Source organism: Indicator indicator, chromosome 2 (assembly GCF_027791375.1).
Source record: "Indicator indicator isolate 239-I01 chromosome 2, UM_Iind_1.1, whole genome shotgun sequence".
Lineage (NCBI taxonomy): Eukaryota > Metazoa > Chordata > Aves > Piciformes > Indicatoridae > Indicator > Indicator indicator.
Window position 1 is genome coordinate 22,481,270 of NC_072011.1, and position 22,988 is coordinate 22,504,257.

At 40.0% G+C, this 22,988-nt stretch overlaps 1 protein-coding gene across 1 annotated transcript; it reads right to left on the reverse strand.

Annotated features, from left to right (window-relative positions):
• Positions 1-1,909: 1,909 nt before the first annotated feature.
• Positions 1,910-19,974, reverse strand: RAB32 (RAB32, member RAS oncogene family). Its single transcript, XM_054398604.1, has 3 exons — positions 19,746-19,974; positions 4,441-4,718; positions 1,910-2,059 (listed from the first exon to the last, which is right to left on the reverse strand). The coding sequence occupies exons 1-3, from the start codon at positions 19,972-19,974 to the stop codon at positions 1,910-1,912; spliced, it is 657 nt and encodes a 218-aa protein (XP_054254579.1).
• Positions 19,975-22,988: the final 3,014 nt, after the last annotated feature.

The window sequence follows — 22,988 nt, forward strand, 5'->3', positions numbered from 1 at the left end:
CTGCCTTTTAAATATAACAATTAGGAAGTGAGGTGCCTTCTCATTTAAGACTGACTTATTTCAGATTGCAAGAAACAGTGAACTAAAATAGGATAGGGCCTCTGCTTATCTGATCAAGATGAATTCTCTTTACTATATACCCTGTACATGTAAAACACATATTTGACACTTTTTGTTCACTCAGTAGTCTGAAGGAAAACTGGGTCTGTCCACATGTCATTCCAGATCAAAGTCCTTGGTTTAATGACAGGGCATTGAAACAACTTTCCCAGGGCCAAAAGCCTGAACATCCTGGTACGACCTTGCCTGGAGAAGGATGTTGGCTTAGAAGACTTCCTAAGAACCCTTTCATCTGAATTGTATTACGATCCTAAGATAGTTAAACCCAACCTTAGCTTATGCCAAGCCTTTAACATAGCAGCTACCAGAAGACAAAATTGTTCTCAAATGCCCATGGAAAGCATTTGTGAATAGGGTGGGGCATGTGATTTAAAGATTAATTTTCTTAAAATCATACACCAACAACATACAAAAGATGCCGAAATATATTTATTTGTCTCTTAAAAAGTATGTTACTCTTTAGAAAAAAAAACAAAACCAAAAGACAGTCTAGGAAACCTCAATACAGATTAAAGTTTATCCAATCCAGCACATACTTCATACCATCAGACCAAGGAAGACATGACTTCTGAAGTCAGCAGCAATGAGGTACCAGGAGAGAAGAAACCCTTAAAATAATGATGAGCTTCAAAGTCTTTCAGTCAAGCAGAGCCAGAGTTCAGGATGTATTCAAGAACCATGAAAGCTCTCTAATCATTTTGATCACCATTTGCTGCCAAAAATACATATGAGTTACAACAAGGAAACATAAGCATCTCAGTATATAGAGTTACAAATTGGTAAGCTAGTTCACCAGTTACTAGCAGTCAGAAGAGTACAGCACTGCTCTAAAACTGAAAAAAGATAGAGACAGAGGTTGGGGGAGGAGGGGTATGTGGAAGTGCTGGTGCTGGGGTTGATAGGCTTGCAAGAAGGCTTCCTTCAAGACCTCTCTCCTTCATAGGATTCAGAGGGCTCTTACAACAGAAGGAAAAAGCAAGTTCATTACTACAAAACAGCAAGACACTTATTTTTTGCACTCTTGGTAAAGTTTTCAGTGTTAGTGCATGAAAAAGTTATTGAATGTGTGAGCAAGGTTACCATAACTATGTGCCATCAGTACAACTGCATTCATTAACGTATTTCATATGCACAGTATTAACCAAAAATGTTCTGCCTTAAACATGAATGTTGGAGATGCATTTTTATCAGTATCTCTATAACCCTGTCCCTCCTCTGTTAAGTACAACCATTTACCCACTTGTTCTTAACTCAGTCCAAATGAGCACACACTAAGAAAGATATCTCCCATCCATCATTGGACCTTTCAGGATTTATGCAATGTCTTGATCCATGAGAACTAGCAACAAGACAGATCCTCATGGTGGGGGATAATAAATAGGGGAAAGTGTGTAGGTGAGCAGACCAAAGTGTGACATCACAGGTGACAAAGGAAGAGTTTAAAGGTGCAAGTGTCTGTTCAGCTAAAACCATGATGAGCAAATCGTATTTGGAATGTAGCATATGTCCTAAAAGCAAACTAGACACTGAACACTGTTCCTGTTCAGGAGTGTAAACACTACCTTATGTTCTCAAGTAAGAAGATTTAGTAGCCACTCACAGAAGTAGTGATAACTCATAAGATGCTCAGTTTCATGCTAAACAAGAATATGTAAACACCCACAAGAATCACCTACTCAGATAATACCACAGACATCCCATATGGATTGTCACAATGCAGAACCATTAGCAGCAGTTTAAGGAACAGTCTTGCCACTCATCCCATTACATTTACTCAACGGTGACAGCATTAGCAGCACTGTGATTTACTCTCTGCTTTCAATGGGTCAAGACCTAGTTTTGGTTTTCCCACATCATTCTCTTCATTAGGAAAAGTTTTGTAGTTGGCAAGTATGTTTTCCACCAAGAATCGAGCTGCTTCATCTATGTTGATGTTGTCCTAAAAATATTGAAATAAAAGAAGTCAGTGATTTGTTTTTTTAGTAGTCACACATTCCTATTAGAAGCTGGACAAACAAAAACTCATCTACAGTCTCATCAACACGACATAAGTATCTTAGATGCATCAGGTCATTCCACATACACTTGCTTTTTGAGAAACCTTACCAAACAGTTTGGGACAGTTAGCCAAGTATATTTCAAACAGGATACTCTAATCTAGTAGGCAGAGGATAAATGTCACCTGCATTTGGAAGACTCAAAACGCCAGAGTGAATTTTTGCATCAGGAAAAGTTGATTGTACTGTTTGTAGCAGAGATCTACTTTGAGGCCTTTTTCTGCTTCTGCTGCAGTTTGGATGCACTTATTTATGTAAAAGGACCTTTTCTACCAGCCTCAAAACTCCAGTTAAAACAGAGTGCCTGAACTAGGCATTCTGTATTTTCTTGTGTATGCTTTGAAAAGCACTTAAGTACTCTTACATACATTCTAAAGAAGGTGTGTATGCAGGATATTCTGCTGAAATACATCTCTAGGGCCTCTGGCCACAGCTGTGACTTGGCTGGGCCACCCATTAGCTCACCACAGGGCTGCCACAATTAGAATTGCTCATCTTTGTTTCCAGAGGAAATATCACCCCAGTACACTCTTCAGTCTCTGTATTTGTAGGTCTAAACTCTACACAAGTACAGCTCATCATGATCATGAGAACATTTGACCCACCACAATCACGTTTCACAAACTCGTGGATGCAGGGCACAAACTACTTTTGGTAGTTGGTAGAGAGACACCTTTTTCCTGCCCCGAGGCAAGGAAGATTCTTCTAATTTTAGTCTAAGGAAGTTTGTAAGACATTTTTATCAATATTTATACTCTCTGCAGTTCTTCTTCCTGTAATATTCTCTTTAATCTACAGGGATCAAGACTAATATTACTGATAATTAGACTGAAGATTAAAGTATCAGTTCCACCAGAAAGGCAAAAATTATCAGGATATTTAGAGTGGGCAGGACTTAAATCCATTTGGTACTCTTAAAGAAGAAAGCTATCCTGAATTTTTGCTAAGCTATTTTAACTACACCTTTTCAGAGTCCCAAATTAGTCAATTCATAACTGTACTAGGACCAATATTATCTGGGCTCTTCTCTGCACCAAGAACCTTCTTTCACATTGTTGTGTTTTAAAGTCCAACTAAAATACAAGCTGTCACTACACTTCCAAATTAGGTTTTGTTCCAATGTTACTTGCATTTATTTTTAACCCATGTTGAAGTTTATAGAAAGCAGTGTTATGGGCAGGTGAAGCTGGAGGGAAGCCATAACCCGAAGCAGAATCTTGGTATTCTTTTTGAGAACCTTAAAATATGAGTTTTTAGTTACAGTTAGGTGGGTTTGGGAATTATTTGTTGAAATGCAAACAAATTATTAGACCATTTAACTAATTCCTGCCACCATTTACATTTCTTCCTTATTTTAAATTGATTAGGACAAGGTTTGTTACTTGGTTTTTTTTATGTTCCTCTGACGAATTTTTTTTTTCTTTAAGAGTTGTTTAAGCATCATTTTGCACCAGTTTATCAGTTAAAGGTAGCAGGTAAGCCAAAGGAAAAGACAGACCCTGAGGTTTAGCTTACCATATAAAGGAGTTGCCAGCCAGATGAGTAATTTGATGTGCCATCAACACTGTCTTTATCTGGAGGAACCTTTTGTTTTAAGGAACAGTTCCATTTCACTTCCAACTTAGCTACCACAAGCTTATCTATGTCTTGACAGTTTAAAGACTAAACCTGTGCAACATATGAAGTCACTCAAGTTATATGAGTAAAGCAGCATTCTGTTTTAGCTTGTTAATATACACAAGTTGTTCTCCAGTTCAGCCTTGACACTGCCTGATCAAACAGAAAAGTGCTTTAGTGACATGTTGGTAGTAACAAGTGAGCAAATAGCTTGTTCACTTCTAGAGTCTTATCACTTTCTACATGCAACAGTGAAGACAGAAGCTGCAATTTAAAAACCTGTACTTAAAGACTACATGTATCTTTTAGATAGTTTGACTAATATAAAGTAGTATTCACATGTAAAGAATGACTTTGATCCTGATGCATGCAAGACAAAAAAAAAATCTTATCCAATTCAGTTAATCAAGATTTACAACTCATTTTAAGGTTCTCTTGAGTTTAAAATGCAGTTCTGATTTAAACCAACTGTGCTACAAGTCTTCCTCAGGAGTGAGCTAGCCTGCATACTATGTCCAGCTTTCACTGAACACTAAGAACTTGACTGTCATTTCCTAAACTTGATAATTTTCTCTCTCACACAACTATATTCATCCATTATTAATGCCAATACTTAGAAGAGCTCACTTTTCTTATTTATGCTCACCCTGGCAGATGTTTCAAACCATCCAACAAAGCCACCTTCTCTGCAGAACTGGTCCATTTGAGAGGGGTTATGGCTACCATCCTTCTTCTGGTCACACTTGTTTGCAAGAAGAACAGCAGGGATGGGGCTGCCATTGGGAAGTAATACTTTACTGTCCAAATCATGCTTCCATTTTGAAACAGCCTCAAAAGTGGAGCCTCTTGTGACATCGAAGACCACAAAAGCACCAACTGCCTCCTTATAGTATACTCTGGTCATGTTTCCAAAGCGCTCCTGTCCTGAAACAGAGAACCGTGAGAGAGCATATTTAAAAAGAAGCAGGAACTTTAATCAGTATAAATGAACTTCTGTACCAGGTTAGTACTTGTGAGTTTGGCATTCAAATCCAGTTATCTAGTCCATATAACATTACCTCTTCTAGGCTATTTAAGCTCATTGTAATAGCAATTATGTATATCGTACATCACAAATTAAGTGCTAAAAGCAGTTCACAATCTTAGCTACCACTCTGAAGTTATATTTTTTAACTTATTTGTGAGTAGTGTTCTTTGTGAAGTAATCCCTACAAATACTACCAGTACAGCTACAAAAAAAACCCAAATCATCAAAAAATCTTCTGCCCTGTCACTTATACAGCATGGCCTTCAGCTGCCCAGAACAATGATCAAAGTATTATTTACAGCTTGTTTTATTGATAGAAATAACAACTTTAGTACTTTTGAGTTTTAGATTTGGAAAAATATTTTTCTGTAATTTAAATCTGGGGTGAAAGACAACTGTGCATATCACAGAATGACAGGAGCTGGAAAGGACCTCTGGAGATCATCTAGTCCAGCTGCCCTGCCAGAGCAGGTTCACCTACAGCAGGCTGCACCGGATGACATCCAGGTGGGTTTTGATGACTGCATCTCTGACAACTCCAATATCTCCCTGGGCAACCTTCACCACAAAGTAATGAAGTTCCCCCTCATGTTTAAATGGAACTGTCTATGTTCAAGTTTGAACCTGCTGGTTACTTCTTATCCTGTCACTGGGCACCACTGTGAAAAAGACTGGTGCCAATCTGAAAACAAAACAAAACACCAAACTTCTATCTTATTAGATTTAAGCTTTACATCAGCAGGATTTGAAACACCTAATGCCTAAAAACAAACTCAACACCACTGTAATATTAGAGATTGATGCCTTTCAAAAGCTCAAATACACTCCAGTAGGAGTGCTGTCCTTTTCTATGAAAGTTCAAACTCCAAAGCACTTTATTCCACAGAACAGCTTTCACCTGTAGAACTTGCATACACTAACCTGACCCACATACTCATTTATGACTGCTCTACTGTTGAGGCTTAACGAGGATGTATATATTCTTTTTATTCTATGGAAAGAAGACAGAAGCAGTAACACCTAAGAGGTAAGAGTTCTGTTGTGGTAAAACGCATATGGTATAAGATGGGAAAAGAATTCAGTATAAATTGAGTAGACCTTCTTTACAATCCTGTTGTTACTGACAATGCACATGCTAAGCTTCTTGTATGGGATGCAAAACATTCTAGACAGCTTTTTGAAAAATTTAATAGGACTTTCAGGCAAAGTTTTTGCAAGTGCTCTTCTACTTGCAAAAACCCCTCAATATGGAAAATAAACCAACCTGTAGAAGAGACTACTGCTTCAAAGTCTGGAGTCTGAATATCATGCTCCATTTATGTTATAAAAATTTAAATTACTCAAATTTTGCCATGGTCACTTCAGTCAAGGATTTGTCATTCCCTTTCCTACATCCAGCAGAATTTTTGCTGTAGTCATTTCACCACATGCAAGAACAGCATTGAGCAGTGTAGAAATTGGATCACACCTCAGAGGGGGCAAGAAAACAAACCTAGAAGTGATCAGATGAAACTAGATTTAAGATCTCCAGTGTGCATAGCCATACAAAGAAGACAGGAAAATAACTACTTGCTTACTACAGCAGTATGAAAAGAACATCATAAGATTAATTATTCTGATAAGTGCCTTGACATAAACATGATGGTACCAGAAAGATATACTTTCTATGCTTTAGGTGTAAATGAGGAGCTAAGCTACAGGGTAGTTATGGGGATCAGAGGTTTTGTTTGGGAGCAGGGAAGTAGCTGCATGCAATGCAAAGTTCTTCATACTCTAACCACTAAGTTCCCACATCTAAATGACTCAGCACATATTGTCACCATATTTTCCAGTAATTGCAACAACATTTAAGTGAAATACTTGCATAATGCATGATCAGGAACTAATACAGTTCCCTACAGCACCACAGGAAATAAATTTAGTTTAAAACTGTATATCCAGAGTTCGGGAAGTATTTTTGCTTCCCAGTTTATACAATGGAACAGGAGTAATTTGTAAGCTAAAACCTGCATTAAAATAAATAAATTATAGCCAGGTCTGACATGAGCAACGTTATCTTTGTCTTTTACTTCACTGCAAACAAAGTTTTAATTGTAAGATTCAGATAGTAAACCTTGCCATGAAGTATGTGTAAAGAATGAGAGTCCTGTTTTATTATAATAGTATGACAGCATTGTGGCAGCCCCAGCTTTAGATTTGCAGGAAATACCCTACACTCCTATCATCATTTCTGCTCTTAGCTCCAACATGATTGGAATTGAAGCTAGAAAAAACAAATTAAACACGAAAATGACTGCTGGATATGCATGACAGTTTGTCATGATTCCTTCTCCCAGACTACTTACCATACTTGAAAGTCTTAATATATGGTTTATGGGAACTAGTAAGAACTTACTCAGAGAAAGTAAAAGAGCCTATCTGGAAGATGCTTTGCCAGCTACACCTTTGGTTTACCTCTGTCAATACCAACAGTATAGCAGGAGTTCCCTTAGCTTGTAATCTAAGCTTGGTCCTACCTGAAACCACATGTGATGGTTTTAAGACTGTCTTTTTAATTTTTCTTCACAAAGTTCGAGCAGAGAAAGTGAAAGATGTAAATAAATCACTATTGGGTGTTAAGAAAGCAAAATAATGATTATTCTAAACACTTCCATTAGAGAGGTAGAAATGTTTAAGGACACTACTCAAAACAAAGCTCACCCAGTCTCAGCTTGCTCAGCTTCTGTCTGCCTGCTTCTTCTTTTCTGGCTGAAAATAACACACTAACCTTGACAAGCTAAGTCTAACAGCCCCTCTGCTTCTTGATTCTCTGCCTTCTGCCAGGGAGGTCTGGGGGGAGGCCCCTTGGGGGAAGCAAAGGGAGTTTGGTTGTGCTTTTTCTGTTGATTGTACCTATTTGTAAATGTTGTGAATAGTGTGTATTTGTACATATTTATTGCATTTCATCATAGATTGTAGATTTGCCTCTAAATACAGCTTTCATTTCCTTCCAGACTGAGCTAGCCTGGTTATTGCCGGTGTGGGACAGGGAGTATCTCATCAAGGGGACTGATAACAACAGGACAAAGTTCTTCAAAGCTCTTTCTAATGAGCCTAGCAGTTCTGACATCCTGCAAAAACTGTGTTATTAATATAGAATAGGTAGATTACCAAAGGTTATAAAAGCCTGGCAAGAATGATAGGGGAAAAAAATAGTTTCTTTCATTAAATTCATGTTAGTTCAAGTCATGTTTGACAGGACGACCAGCTTAATGAGTGGCAAAATCTCAAAAATTTTAACAAGTTTGGTAGTTCCACATCAAACAAATCTTAAACTAAAGATTATACAATCTAGACTGCACAACTAGCTGAAGTTTTATTCCACAGCTTTTTACTGCTAACTGGAGGACCACTGCAATGAAGTTTTGCAGCTTTTTCCTGGACCAAATAACGCAGTTGTCAAGGGTCTGATAAATAGCAAGAAGTTCCCAGTTTATTCTGAATAAAGTCAAACATCTTTCACCAGCATTGTCCTTCAGAATGCAGTTACTTTAAAAGGCAGTTTAAGTTCAATGAAAAGAAGAAATACACCACACTGGAAAAGTTACATTGATAAAACCACGTCAAAAAAACTCCAACTATCTGCCAATACTACTGTAGTGTAGAGAACGATCAAGACACCTAGTGAATCAAATTGAGTTCAAAATGCACAGAAATAGCATGCTGCTAGTGTTTCAGTCATTCTGCTTGTCCATCAACAGGGACTATATAATGCAGTGAACTCAAGGCATCACAGGACATTTATTAAGCTATAATGAATGCTTGTAATAAATCAGTTTCCATTTGGGAACACTTAATGTTCTCATTCCATTGTAAGAATGGTTCTTAGATCAACTATTTGCCATGACTATGTGCCAAAATTCAAGAAGGTTCATTAGTGACAGTCAGACCAACTCAAATTTGACTGTCAATACCATGGCTGAGGACCTACCAACTACTCTTACCTTACTAGCCACACAGTGTAAGCACACTGCTATGATTTTGGCTTCAAAGCCAATCTCTACAAGTTAGCTGTTTCAAGTTGAATAAAAGAAAAAAAAACAGAGGAAAAAAAACCCCAAAACAACAGCAGGGGAACCCCCTTTTTTCCATTCTTGTTTTTGCTAAGGGAAGGCCTAACTTAGTAAGAACTCTCTTCAGGGCTCCAGTCGTGCTGCTTTACAACAGATTTTTCTCCAACTTCCTGGATTTCTAAGGTCAGGTTTTTACACATTAATGTCAAGGAGTGGCACCTTCTACTTTACAATTCCAACTCTCAGTAAAGTTCATCTCATTCAGTATGGTAGATTTAGGCTAGCACACCATCCAAAATGGTTGCATATGAAGCTCACTCCTCTCACTAAGCTAGAACCACTGCTACTTTCAAAATTCACCTTTGTCCTTCAGGATCCACAGGCAAGAACAGACTACATTTTGGATGTTTGGCACAATACAGCAAATATCTAGAACTGCTCTGAGAATGCATCTCCCATTTCTCCAGACATCTAATGCACATTACAGTAGTATTAGGGTCAGGTGTGAGCTGACCAAGGCTCTATTTCAGCCAGATATATCAATGTTACTATCAAGCTACCACTGCTGACTACGTTCCCCTCTCTCCTCAGACCAACACAGCTTGTCCCAGAACTGTCTTAACCAATTAGTTTGAATCTTTTATTCGGCTAGAAGTAGGTTAACCAAAGCACTATCATTATTACAGGACATGTTCAAATGTGTCTACCTGCTTTGTCACATGAGTAGCAGCCATAGATTTGAGAGCAGACAGGCTCTGAGATTATCTGTTCTAGGTGGTTCTCTACTTCTCACTCTTACCCATTTAAGCTATTAGTGCAAAGCTGCCATTTGTTTAAACCAGAGATGTTGAACTACACCAGCAGCTCTGGCCAGTACTAGAAACCTGTAAGAGTTAAAAAACACACATCTACTGACTTTATATTTCCACCATTATGGAAGTAATATTTGGTATTTGCAGTTCTGGTGACAAACACCGTGAGGTCTAAGTAAGACTTACAACAACATTTTATCTTTCTGTATTAGACAGCACTGGAAGTAGTTTCACAGTTTCTAGTAGACAAAAGGAGCCTCACACGACTAAGTGAATTGCTAGTGTCCTTTCTTACAAAGGCTGGTATGAAAAAACTTAGTGACTACTGGATGGATCTCTCCCCAGCAATAACCTTCAGAAGAACGTAACCAGACAGTTAATCCCTGTAGAACCGATTCCCACTTTACCATGAGATAGAACTTCAGTCCTCTGGTTATGTCTGCATTAGAAAGTTTCAGAGGGTAGCTGAAGCAGTTCTGTTCAATGAGACAGTGTCAGAGCCCTACCGTTCACAATATCCTATATACACAGTATGTATGACAAGCTCTGTAATCATAGAAAAGTCACTGAAGAGTATCAGTTCAGGTGCAGCAATATGTTGATTTAGATCATAATACAAAGTTTTCATATGTTCTTAGAAGTCACTGCTTAATTCTGAAATCATAGAATTGTTAGGGTTGGAAAGGACCACAAGGATCATCTAGTTCCAACCCCCCTGCCATGGGCAGGGACACCTCACACTACATCAGGTTGCTCAGAGCCACATCCAGCCTGGCCTTAAAAACCTCTAGGGATGGGGCCCCAACCACCTCCCTGGGCAACCTGTTCCAGTGTCTCATCACCCTCACAGTGAAGAAATTCTTCCTAACATCCAATCTGAATCTATCAATTTCTTTTTTTTATTTTCCCATCTCCCCTGGTCTTATCATTACCTGACACCCTAAAAAGTCCCTCACCAGCTTTCTTGTAGGCCCCCTTAAGGGGGAAAAGGCCACAATAAAGTTTCCTCAGGGCCACCTTTTCTCCAGACTGAACAGCCCCAACTCTCTCAGTCTGTCCTCATAGGAGAGGTGCTCCAGCCCTCTGATCATCCTTGTGGCCCTTCTCTGGACACATTCTAGCACATCCAGATCCATGATAGGAAGTAGTTCACTGTAAAGTGTCATTGCACACCGCAGACTGTTTCTAAGCTAATAATTTGTTAGCTACCTGCCACTTTCCAAATCAGTGACTTGTCTTTCCATTCACTGTTTGCTATCATTATACTTTATTCTAAAGCAGGACAGTCCTTTTCATTGCCAGTAAAACAACAAAAGCAATGAAGTTTAAGCACTCAGAACTTTTGACATCTAATCTCCATCGGGAAGGCTGACCCCATCTATCATCCTAAGAGTGTGCTTTTCCCATCTATTTATCAAAGACAGAAAATCTTCCTCAAAAAATTGTACAGCTCTCACAGGAAATTTTATAGCATGACTGATAAACTTTCCATTACTGCCTGCAGCCTAGAACTAATCATTTAAGATTGTCCAAACTAACTTTAACAGCTTATTTTCTTGTCATTAAGAAGTTTAGAGGCAGCACTCTGCTCTTACAGTTCAACAGGCTTTGTCCAGGATCAAGGGATGTAAAGTAGGACTGTAATGTTTGTATAAAGAAGTTTCACCTGTTTTGCTTTCATCTTTGCTAAACAGCAAATTAACAAGAGAGAAAGTCCTTGACTAAGCACTGTATTTCCATCCCCAGAAAAACTGAGTTCAACCAAGGTAAATGTTTCTAACTAGTAGCCAAATGCAGCATGCATGGAAAAATTCTCCTTGCATTAGTATTCAGAAAAAGTCGACACTAGTCTAGTAAGTGCCAGCAACAGCATGAATTGGTACCTCCTACCTCGTTTTAACTATACTTACCCAATCAAGTAATCTGCCAGAGTTAAGATATTTCGTGCCTGACACCGTGTAATCCATCTCCTTTGGGGAGCTCTCATTCAGCCAGAGCTGTATTGTGTGCTTACCTGTGATGCTGCATGGCACTACAGCATTTCACAGGGCACGCAGGAAAACAGTTCTAAAGTCAGTTTGTCTCAGGAACAAATTTATCACAAGACTGAAAAAATGTTAATCTCTAATATGGTCAAAGTGTCATAGCACATAATGTGTGATTGGAATTTTGTATCAAATAGCTGCCACTTCCCTCTACCCTGTACTCTAGCCTGGGAGCATTTGAAAAACAAGTTCCCATAAGACGTTTGCAGCAACACTCAGACTGCCTTTTAATCTATGATTTGAAAAGCTGCTAAAATACATACAAAAAGGAATATCAGTTTTCATTTGCTGCTAATCAGAAGCTGGTACTACTAAAAGCTTGCTACACTTTCTCTAGACAGACTTAAGATTCCTCTAGACAGGGTTAAGATATTTATTCTAAACAAGCTCTATAAGCCCCTAAAATGCCATCACTTTTCAAAGCATAACCTCACCACTCCATCTGCCTTTGTCTCCTTAGCCAGAAGCAAACTTTGAACATCTCATGTTCTATCTCAGGTAGCTCAAGATGCAAACTGTGCTTTGCAGTCACTGCCTGCCCCTGGTCATGTTAGCTTTAACATTCACAAGAACTTCACAAGAGTTGTTTCTTATGCTTTCATACAAAAATATAAAGAAAAAAAATCCCTTATTGCAAATTACTTCCTTCTGACATGACATACAAAGCACACTTCAGAAGTTCTCAAGCAAATATTTGAAGGGAACAGTTTAAAAGACTGCAAAAGGAGGGCAACTGTTACCAGTGGAGTTCAAGGAAAAGTATTTCCATCAGCTGTGAGATTGAATCCCAGCAGCCCTGCCCACTACTGAAGGTAAGAATCTTATTTTATACAGCATGCTGGAACCTTTTTTTAAACCAAGCAGCTAAGACTACCTGTCTTAGGAAATGCAGGAAAGAAAATAATCAGTTGAGAAAAACCCCATTAGAGTAGTTGCCAACTCAGATTGTACTTGTGTACATCCACTTCAGTTACACCCTGTCCTAATCTGAATATAAGGAAAGCCAAATTGATAAGAGGTAAAGTGGAGATGTAAATAAGACACCAAGACTGTGAAGCTGCAACAAGAATTGAGAAATGTCAATTTAAATTCATATAAGCTCTCTACATTAAAAGAGTGTATTTAATATTGCCTGCACCAATTTTTCTCTGAAGGGTAATGCACTTGACTTGTCAAATCAGATTAATTTCTGACTAATTGAGTCAGCATTACATGAAGGGTGAGAGTTTAGCCAACACTTTTCTCAAGAAAACTTATGATCAACTTCTGCAAAGATTTCTAGTTTGTTTTATAACCTAATGCAAAAATTAGTTATGTTGTATAATATATATACTATTTTTTCCTCCTGTCTGAAGTATTGCACACAAAAAACTTAGGTATTCTTTCCCTTTAAGGCAGCTTCCCCCCTGCACATTTGAGGGATGATACATATCCAATCTTTATGCTCTCTATTGGAGTGCTACGGAAGCATTATTTATTGCAACCTTGTAGAAAGCATAAACTTTTGAGCAACGACTACATATGATCTACTTGAAAATAAGGCTGAAGCTCGATCTTTTCCACAGGAATATGAAGCTCAAGCACTATGCACATTTCTATTCTTAACAGAAATTGAAAGTGCCTGCAAGATCAATAGAGCAAACTTTCTTTCAAGTCTCTGCTAGATCAGGTGGTCTTCTAAGATCACATCTTTAATCTCCTTTCTTGCATGACACCTAGAAAAGCCTACGGAGAAACTCTAAGTTTATTTCCAAAACACTTAAAACCCCATCTGTCTCAATTCTACCATTTAACTGAAAATTAACCAAACAGTACTCTCCTGCATAATCAAAATTACTGTAATAAACTCCTTTACAACACCAACTTCAAGACAGTAACATTTACCTTGTACTTAAGGAATTCCATAAGCACACAGGCTTCAAGAGAAGTTTAGTTCAACACAATATATACAGTATTTCATGTTCCTACACACTATAATTCTAAGCACAAGAACCTAATATGAATGATTGAGTACCCCACTGGTAAGACAAGGAAATTGATGCATCAGCAAGACCAGTAACCATACCTTGTTTCATAGCATTTCACAAAAATTACTTAATCAGAAGAAAAAATTATTTATTTAAATAAAAACAATAAAAAACCCAAGCATGCTGACACCCAGAGTCTGTATTCAGAAATGTTTGAAGGCTAGAGACGCATTAGAAAAACAAGTTTAACATGTTCAGCAGCTGTTTGGATACTTAGCTGTAGAGCTCCAAGCACAGCAAGGCAGTCTCAGCTGAAAGCTCATAACTAACTCTAACTCAGCTGTTCAAGAAGTCACAAGAAATGACACCCACACAAGATTTCCCACAGAGGGGTGGTTTCTAGAAGGAAACACTTTCAGTTCCATTTCTTGCCTCTACTGCTGCTAAGCCACTATTCAAAACTTTTCAACATGAGCAAGCCGCCTACTTTCCCCTCCTCAAACTTTATCTGCTGTCTCACACATTTCCAGCCAACATCACCCTTAATTAACTCTTCTTGCATGAAATTGATGCTTAAATATGTGTGAGCAAGAAGCATTCACCAATCAGTCACAGTCTTTTTCATCTGCCTGGAGACTTAATCACCTAAAAGATTCTCCAACACAGACTGGAGCGACCTGCCTCAAGTTGTGAGCAAAAGCTGCTTCCATCTGCACATGAAGGCAGCTGTTGCTGGAACCTCCATCGCCATGTAAATCAGGAAACAGTCTCAGATAACTTACTGGTTTCTGAAAAAGCTCTGAGCTCCAAGCTCTGTATCCATATTTATACGTGCATTTTTCACTCAATAGGTATCTTTATAACAACAAGAGAAAAAACAAAAAAAAAAGACCACAAACAAAACCAAAACCAAACCAGTTTGGAACAGATTATGCCTGGATTATCTTGCTTCCACCTTATGCTCACTTGTACTAGGCACACAGCTAAGCAATTTTTTCCCCATGGTTTCTTTGCAGGAATTGCCATTTTAATCCCTATATTGATCTTCAAAATGCATTGTGGGTAAAGCCAAGTTGTTACAAGAATACCTTAACTAACTAGAGACTACAACCTCCAAACTCTCAATACTTAGGAGACACTCCTCTGCAAAGTAATTGAAGTAAATGCTTCTATGGCACAGAATTTTATTTGCAGAGAAATGGAGGAAGTTTTCTGGTTGCACCCTATAGACTTTCAGGGATGCATTGGTACTGGTATTAAGGCCCACTTTGGACTTTTTTTTTTTCTGTAACAGGTCAGTCCATAATGCAAGAAACAAGTCAACAACCTGATGATAGAAGCAACTTGGCAGTCATCTGATATGTCAGCATCACAAATGCAGGCTGAGAAAACCTGAAATACGCAGCTGCTTGAAACTAAGATTTCTCACATGGAAGTAACACTATCTCACAAACTGGAACAGCCTGAATGCCTTTGAAACTCAACCACCAAAATACACAACAGTAGACAGCCATGCTACACAGAAGTTGCACGCTCTCAAGCTACCAAGCACTCTGCCTTTCCAGAGGAGATAGACGTTATTCTATCAGGTCAGAAAATGTTGTCAGGTACAGCATCACTCCTGCTTATATAAGCAAGAAGGCCTGCATTTTGTCTTCACTATCTTACTTTGCAAGTGCTCACTTCAGTTTTCCTTTCCTACTGTGAAGTTTTAGAATACCCTCCTCCTTCCCCACATCAATGGTTTCCTGCACTTATTTTCCCGTTTCCTATAGATAGAGCAAGCTAACTTCATAAATGTTTAACAACAAGTTCCATATCTAAGACCCATTTGTATTTATAGAGAAGACTGATTATTCCAGCTCTTCCTCAACTTAGTGTTTTAGCAAATTACTGCCTCTAATTTCCTCCATCTTCTTGGGAGTTGGAAGATACTTTTAACAAGTCAAAGATCAGTTCTCTTAAAGGAGACAGACACAAGCTTAGTAGCAGTTCTACATGCTACAGGTCTTTTCATTCAAATCCTGAAAGCTTATGTAGAGCATGTTTAGAACACTGAAGTACAACCATTTCTCTTTTCCGTGGCCAATTTCATTTCCACACTTTCAGTTAAAGCATTACTTCAGTTTACATTACTTCAGTTTAATAAACTTTGAGAAGAAATTCTAATGAAGTCTTAGAAAAAGGGTGCTATTACACCAAAGTTAATGCAGAATTGCTCAAAGCTTTAAAAATAGATTTGTCTACCTTTTGTTGTTAGTGACACTCCTCAGGAGAAGCCAAACTCAAGAGGTCATCTATGACTTTTACCACCCCAGCCCTCCAGTGAGTTGCACGTTTACAAGCTGATGTGGGTACCAGTGATAGTGTGACCACAGAGCAGCAGCTAACACTACTCAGTTTGCTGGTCTTACTGGGTCAGAAGAAAAGTTATGATATGCAAAATACCTAAAGTGTTCCTTCCATGATTCATCAGCATGCCATATTCACCTCCTACACTACGTTGTAGGTCATTGCAGTATACTTACTGAATGCTTATCAAGTAGGACTCTCCAGCCTTGAAAAAGTTTTAAAACCACTTCCCTGTCATTAGGACTCCTTTGCTTTGTATCTCTTAACCTCAGTGACTCAATCCTATCTCATATTTATTTCACCCAATTATTTATGTTGTTTGATCAACATATTAACCTGGTTCCAACACTTTCAGAATTTTTCCAGAGAGAGATATATATCGTAAGTCCACAAATCATGATTAAAAAAGTAACACCCCAAGAGTAATGCCTAAGGGCAGATAAAGTTTCAAAGTTTTGCTCCTGTATGGGCATGCGATTTGTTCAGCTTCTTTCAGAATACTTCATGCTGTAACCACAAAAATTTGACAGCAATTGATCAGTCTTACTCCCAAACTTTTTCAACTCTATTATACAAGAGGTTACAATTAGTGTCTAAAAACTAAAATGTCTACATATTTCTGGAATAGACAACAATGCCCTTCTTCCCCCTTCACTATTTTCATACCTCCCCTGCTCTGATTCTGCTGCAGAAATGTGTGTTACTTTGAGCCTCACAAGGAGGCTATTTTCACCAGGAAAAAAAAAAAAGAGCATGGGCAGGGTAACATTGTCATGATCCATTTCATAAAATCATCTAAACACTAAAAAAATTTCAGCTAACACAAGAAATAGAAATCTCTCAGGAGCCTGCTGCATTGTGATACACAGCACAACATTCATTATTTTGGTTACAATCACACCACAAGCACAGTATCTGAATTATAATCTTCAGCTCATGGCTGAACTACATGGTTACTTCTTATCGTTGATTTAGGCACAGAACCTTACATTGCAGCATCCAGCTCTTTGAAGAAAGCTTTTTCATGATGAGCTGTAAAGTACAAGCTTTGATCTAGCAAAAAATAACATCTTTCTATGCTTAAGGGTTAGACTTTAATTCAGAAGCCTTTTTAAATGCATCAAAATCAATTCAGAATGCCAGCACCACATTGCTTGCAGGGAAGTCACATGTAACATTGCTTGACATGAGATTTAGATCTCTTAAAGAGATCTAAAGCTGTTTGCACACACCAGCAGACAAAATTATCTGCACAAGATGTTGAAAGCCAGAAGACAGTTGGGCTGATGAGTTAAATGGAATGACTATCACATGCTCAGATACTTTGTTGCACACTTCAATAAAGCATTTCAGGGAATATACTCTCTGGCTATACAGAAGCCACGGTTCTCTAACCAGTAATTTCTACAGAAATATGTTAACATCCTCAGGTATTTAAAAATACACACTACTATAGACATAAGACAGCTGCAGACCAAGGACTTTGGCAGTTTTAAGATCATGAAACAGCTTTTATGGATGCTAAAATCCCTTTTAATGATTATTGCTTAACTAAGATGTCAAGTGCCATAAACCATTACCCTCACACTGGCTAAGTACAGCTCAGTGAAAAATCATTAGGATTACTTCTCTTCTTGGCCTTGGTTTTCAGAAGGGGTTTCAGGTTTTAATTTGTTTGGCATTTTTTGGTTCGTTGTTATTTGATTTTTGGGGTTTGTGTGGTTCTTCGTTTGGGGTTTGTTTGTTTTATTGGGAAAGGATTCCCAGCCCCTTGGAAATGGAATAGCCTGAACTACCAAATTCAGCATAAGAATCAGAAGTACAAATTGCAAAACAGTTTTATTCTTTTTCATTTTTGCTACAGGAAGACTAGTTGGGAATTTAATAAAAAAGTAAACCACATTGTGAAATAGGAAAAAGATATTTCAATTACAGAAAAAAATAATTCTTCAGTCTAACAGCAATATTAGCACAAGCCTCCAGGGATTTATCAGCAGCTCTTAACTCAGTCTTCACATAGCAGTGTCCAAGATACTGGACATTGGATTATTGTCCAAGGACAAAAATAATCAAAAGTGAAAGATACCACCTTCTAGATCTTAATGTACAGGTGTATTGATAGGACTTCTCATAACTTTTGTTACAAGTTACTACTAAGACTCTGCCTAGCATGTTGAAACATTCCTTTGACAACGCACAGTCTACCCCAGTCTCAGAAATCAAGGGCTGTGAAGAAATGAAAGACAAGTGTGGTGGCCTGCCAAACCCCAGAAACCTGCTAGTCTCCACCCTTCAATTTTTGGAATCTCAGGGTTGCTAAAATATAACCAAGGCACTGTAGTGGTTTGTACCGATACTGCTAATTGATTTACAGAAAGTTAAAACTGATCCATAAAAGAAACACATCAGAAGAGAGAGCTCGCCAATGTTTTACTTACTTTCCAAAACAGTGATTAGAAAAATTTGCCTTGCAGGCTAGCAGTAGAAAGATCTATGGTGTGTTTCAGCATATGGCAGTAAGAATCAGGCTTTTTAGTTTGAGGAATTGTATTTGAAGTGTTTCAAGAGAACCTTTAGAACAGAAAGGCCAGAAGCTGATGTACAGCTGGTCTGTCACAGGATCACTGCAGCCACATGTTATGCTTCCTCTTTTCTGAAACTTCCACCTGATAAAGCTCAGAGTTCATGGAAACAGTAACTACCAGTTGGTACCCTAGTATCTTCTGGTTTAAACAGCAACATTTGCAATAAATTTTACTGTTGCACATCCAAGGAGATATTCTGAATGTGGTGGAGAAGGATGAAGAGAACTGCAGGTTAACATCTGGGCTGCACACAAAACCAGAAATGCATTACCAGCTTGAAGGGACAGATTTATTACAAGACCATAGTAAAACAGTTTTTTTTCTGTGGCATTTAACACCACAGCATAAGCTAAGTTAACCACGACATATACTCAGAGTCTTTAAAACAGAAGTGTTAAAGAAACAGTTTGATTTATTCCCAGGAAAGCAATAACGTACAGTTTGGACAGGTGAAGAGAGCTTTACTGCTTCCATGCACTCGAAGTACCTTTTTGATACACAGACCCATGATTTGAACATAGAACTAAATACAACACTAGTTATTCTTTCACTTCACATTGCAGTGATGAGAGTTACTTTTAAATTAAATAGGTGACTTCAAAATATACAGAGTTTAAGCATACTTGCTTTGAGAACAAAGTTACCTATTTGACTGACCTTCACCCTGTGAAGTGTTCTTACTAAACATAACCCATTCAGAGAAAGCATTATTTCCTCTAGAAGTCTTACAGAGCCACTATCTATAAATTAATCTAAGCAGTAGTCATTACTCAGGCCACAAGCGCTGGGAGCAGCAGTACGAGCTGGAAACCTCTGGAAGCCCTTGAGACAGCAAAAAGAGCAAAGTAGCTTTTTAAGGACTGCTGTAAAACCCTGGTCCAAGCTGAGAGCCCCAAAACATCAGCTAACAGGAGCACACAGCCAAACCTTCACTTCCACATCGAGACCTCCCCATCTACTTACGCCTCAAACGCAGCCAAGAGGGGTTGCAGGTAATAGGGGAAAGAAGAATGACTTCAAAACACACTTTTCTCCGCAGAGGCCGGGCCCCAGAACCCCAAACAGTAGTTCACGGGCATCTTCCCCCTCGACACTCGCTCTCGGCCCTTACCTGCTATATCCCAGAGCTGCAGCCGCACTAGGGTCTTCTTGTCCCAGTTTATAACTTTGAGCGCAAAATCCACCCCGATGGTGGCCCGGTAGTGCTGGGAAAAGAGCTGGTGCACGTACCGCTTGATAATACTGGTTTTACCCACGCCTAGCTCCCCGATCACCAGCACCTTGAAAAGATGCTCCCGGCACTCCGCCACGCCGGTGCCCGCTCCTTCCCCGCCGGCCATCCTCGGCCTTCCCGCGGAGCGGAGCGCTGCGGGACCCGGCGGGGACGCCGCGGAAAGGTCGGACTGCCGGAGCCGAAGCTCTCCCGCCTCTGAACTTTCCCAGTAGCCAACTTTCCCCCGCAGGCTCCCCGCTGGGCCGGCCCTGGCGGGTGGGGAGGCGAGCTGAGGAAGATGCAGCGCAACAGAAGGAGAAGTGCGAACCCCCCAACCACCTGACTGTAGTCACAGGACGCGGAAACTCCGCGGCCTTATGAAAGCCCAGGGAAGGGCAGCGGGGAGGGGCAGGGGGAGGGACCTGGCCCCGAACCTGTCCCCGTCCTTCGTCCAGCGGCTCGGGATATCGGCGGATTAGGGGGGTGGAGGATGGTGGAATGGGGGTACTGGAATCCTCTCGCAGCTTTCTTGGTTCTTCGTCTGGTCGGGATGGGCCGTCCGTGAGGCAGCCAGCAGTGGCGGAAGACCAGCGGTCCGCCCCGCTCTTCCGGGCAGGCCTGCCCCCGTGGAGGGCGGGGTAGGTTGCCTGCCATAGCGGCAAGAGGTGCTCTAGCCGAGGGACGTGTAGTTCTCTGAAGGCAGCATGTGCCACCTCTTTGTACTGGTAATGGCCAAAAAGTTTTCTCTCGGTTAAGTCTCGGGAGCGCCCCTTCTCTGAAAACACTCAGGCTGTCTCCCCACTGTGGGACGGAGGACTTGGTCAGGGTGTCGCCAGGAACCCACACGCACCTACAGTCACCTCTCCATTGCCAGGCTTGCTGGCTCGCCCACCTGGAACCAGCCTGGGGCCTAGTGAATTCAGCCTTCTCGCACCTTGGCTCCTTCCCCGTACTCTCACACCCTGCGCACGGCCTGAGACCGCGCACGGGGCCCGGCGGTGCGGAGCAAAACCTGTGCAAACAGGCCGAGAGCAGAGGCAACAGCAGGGACGTAGCACAGGCTATCAAATGTAAAAGGCTCAGGTAACAGAGGATGAAATCACCTCCTCGTATGCAGGATTCCCGTCAAACACCTACAACTACATTTGCTTCCCTGCTATTTCTAAATTAATCCAGTAATATGTTTTTTATCTCTCTTTGGCCATAAAAGAATAAATACATCCCATGAAGCAGTAAATGAACAGACACATTCATAGAACCCAACGTAAGTTTCTTGACCCTAGGGCCATGTAGTACCTTGTGTGCAGATTGTAAGTGTCGGGGGGAAAAAAAATCTTTGCTAACAGTCTCTCCAAATGAAACACTCAACCTCAGGCATCAGTCTTTGCAATGAGAGGCTGTGTTGTAACGTTTAACTATTATGTAAATTCCTTAACAGATGTTTTGTGCAGGAGAGCAACTAGGACAAGTTGAAAGGGAAATGTGTGACTGTCTAGAGAGCATGCCTACACAAAAGTTAGGAGTCTTAAGACTTAATTAGGAGTGAAGTGATGCCTCCAATTGGAAACAAAGTAGCAGCTAAAACATCTGTGAACTGATGTGGCAATCATCAGTTGTTCCTCATTTTATAATATTTTATTATATATAGTAATTCCCTTCCTATGCTTTTAATTAGTGGCTTGAGAAAACCGATCCAGACTTTCTCAGTTGTCTTGAAGCATGCTATACTTATTAACTATTTTAGATTATCATATTTAGCTCTTTTAGATTATGTTTATTGTCATCCTATATTAACTTTGGTACAATTACTCCAATGAGTATTTAGTTTCCAGCAGAAGTAGTAACATCAGAATATAAGGGAAAACTGTTACCCAAAAATTTGTTTGTTTTTTTTTTTTTTTTTTTAATGGAGTGTGACAGTGTGGCACAAGTCAAGAGATGAGATAAAGAAGAAACATTGTCCTTAGTTGGGAGATTGAAGATGACTGTGAGATACCTTGTTTCAGGAACATGTACTTTAACCACTATGGGTTCTGGTAAACCTCCTTAGGCATATCTACATTGATAGTCTATCTGCATGCATACATATTGAAGGCTTGGCTGGCATGCACTGAAGATCTCTCCCCACGTAAATGCCCAATTGTCTCTCTTTAGAATCACAGAATAATTGCAGCTGGAAAAAAACTCTAAGATCACTGAGTCCAGCCATTGACCTAACAACGCCATGGTTATTAAACCATGTCCCAATGTCTACATGTCTTTTAAACACCTCCAGGCACAGTGACTCCACTGTCTTCCCCAGGCAACCTATTCCAATGCCTGATCAACATTTCAGTAAAGAATTTTTTTTCCTAATGTCCAATCTAAACCTTCCCTGGTACAATTTGAGGACATTTGCTCTCATTATATCACTTGATACTAGGGAGAAGAGACTGCCCCCCCTACCTCCCACAACCTCCTTTTAGGTAGTTGTAGAGAGAAACAAGGTCTCCCCTCAACCTCCTCCAGGCTAAAAAATCCCAATTCCCTCAGCTTCTCCTCATAGAACTTGTTCTCCAGACTCCTCACCAGCTCCATTGCCCTTCTCTGGACACACTCCAGCACCTCAGTGTCTTTCTGGTAGTGAGGGGTCCAAAACTGAACACAGTGTTCAAGGTGCAGCCTCAACAGTACAAAGGAAAAATCACTTCTCTGTTTCTGCTGGGCACACTGTTTCTGATAGAGGCCATGACGCTGTTGGCCTTTTTGGCCATGTGAACACACTACTGGCTCATATTCAGCTGGCTGCCAACCAGCACCTCCAGGTCCTTTTCTGCCAGGCAGCTTTTCAGCCACTCTCCCCCAAGCTTGTATCATTGCATGGGGTTGTTGTGACTGAAGTGCAGGACCTGACACTTCGCTTTTTTAAACCTCATGCACCTGACCTTCTTCCACTTGGGATGGGGTGAATTGTCACATGCTCACATAAATATGTGGCTAGGGCAAAAGCCTAGTTCCTCAGGCTTGGATGTAGTCTTTGTGTCTCCATTCTTTACCTGTCAGATGGTGATTGTAGTATCTCCTGTCTTACAGGACAGTTATGTTGATTGGTTACCGGGCACACTCTGCCATTAAGGGGCAGATAGTAAATACTTGCTTGTT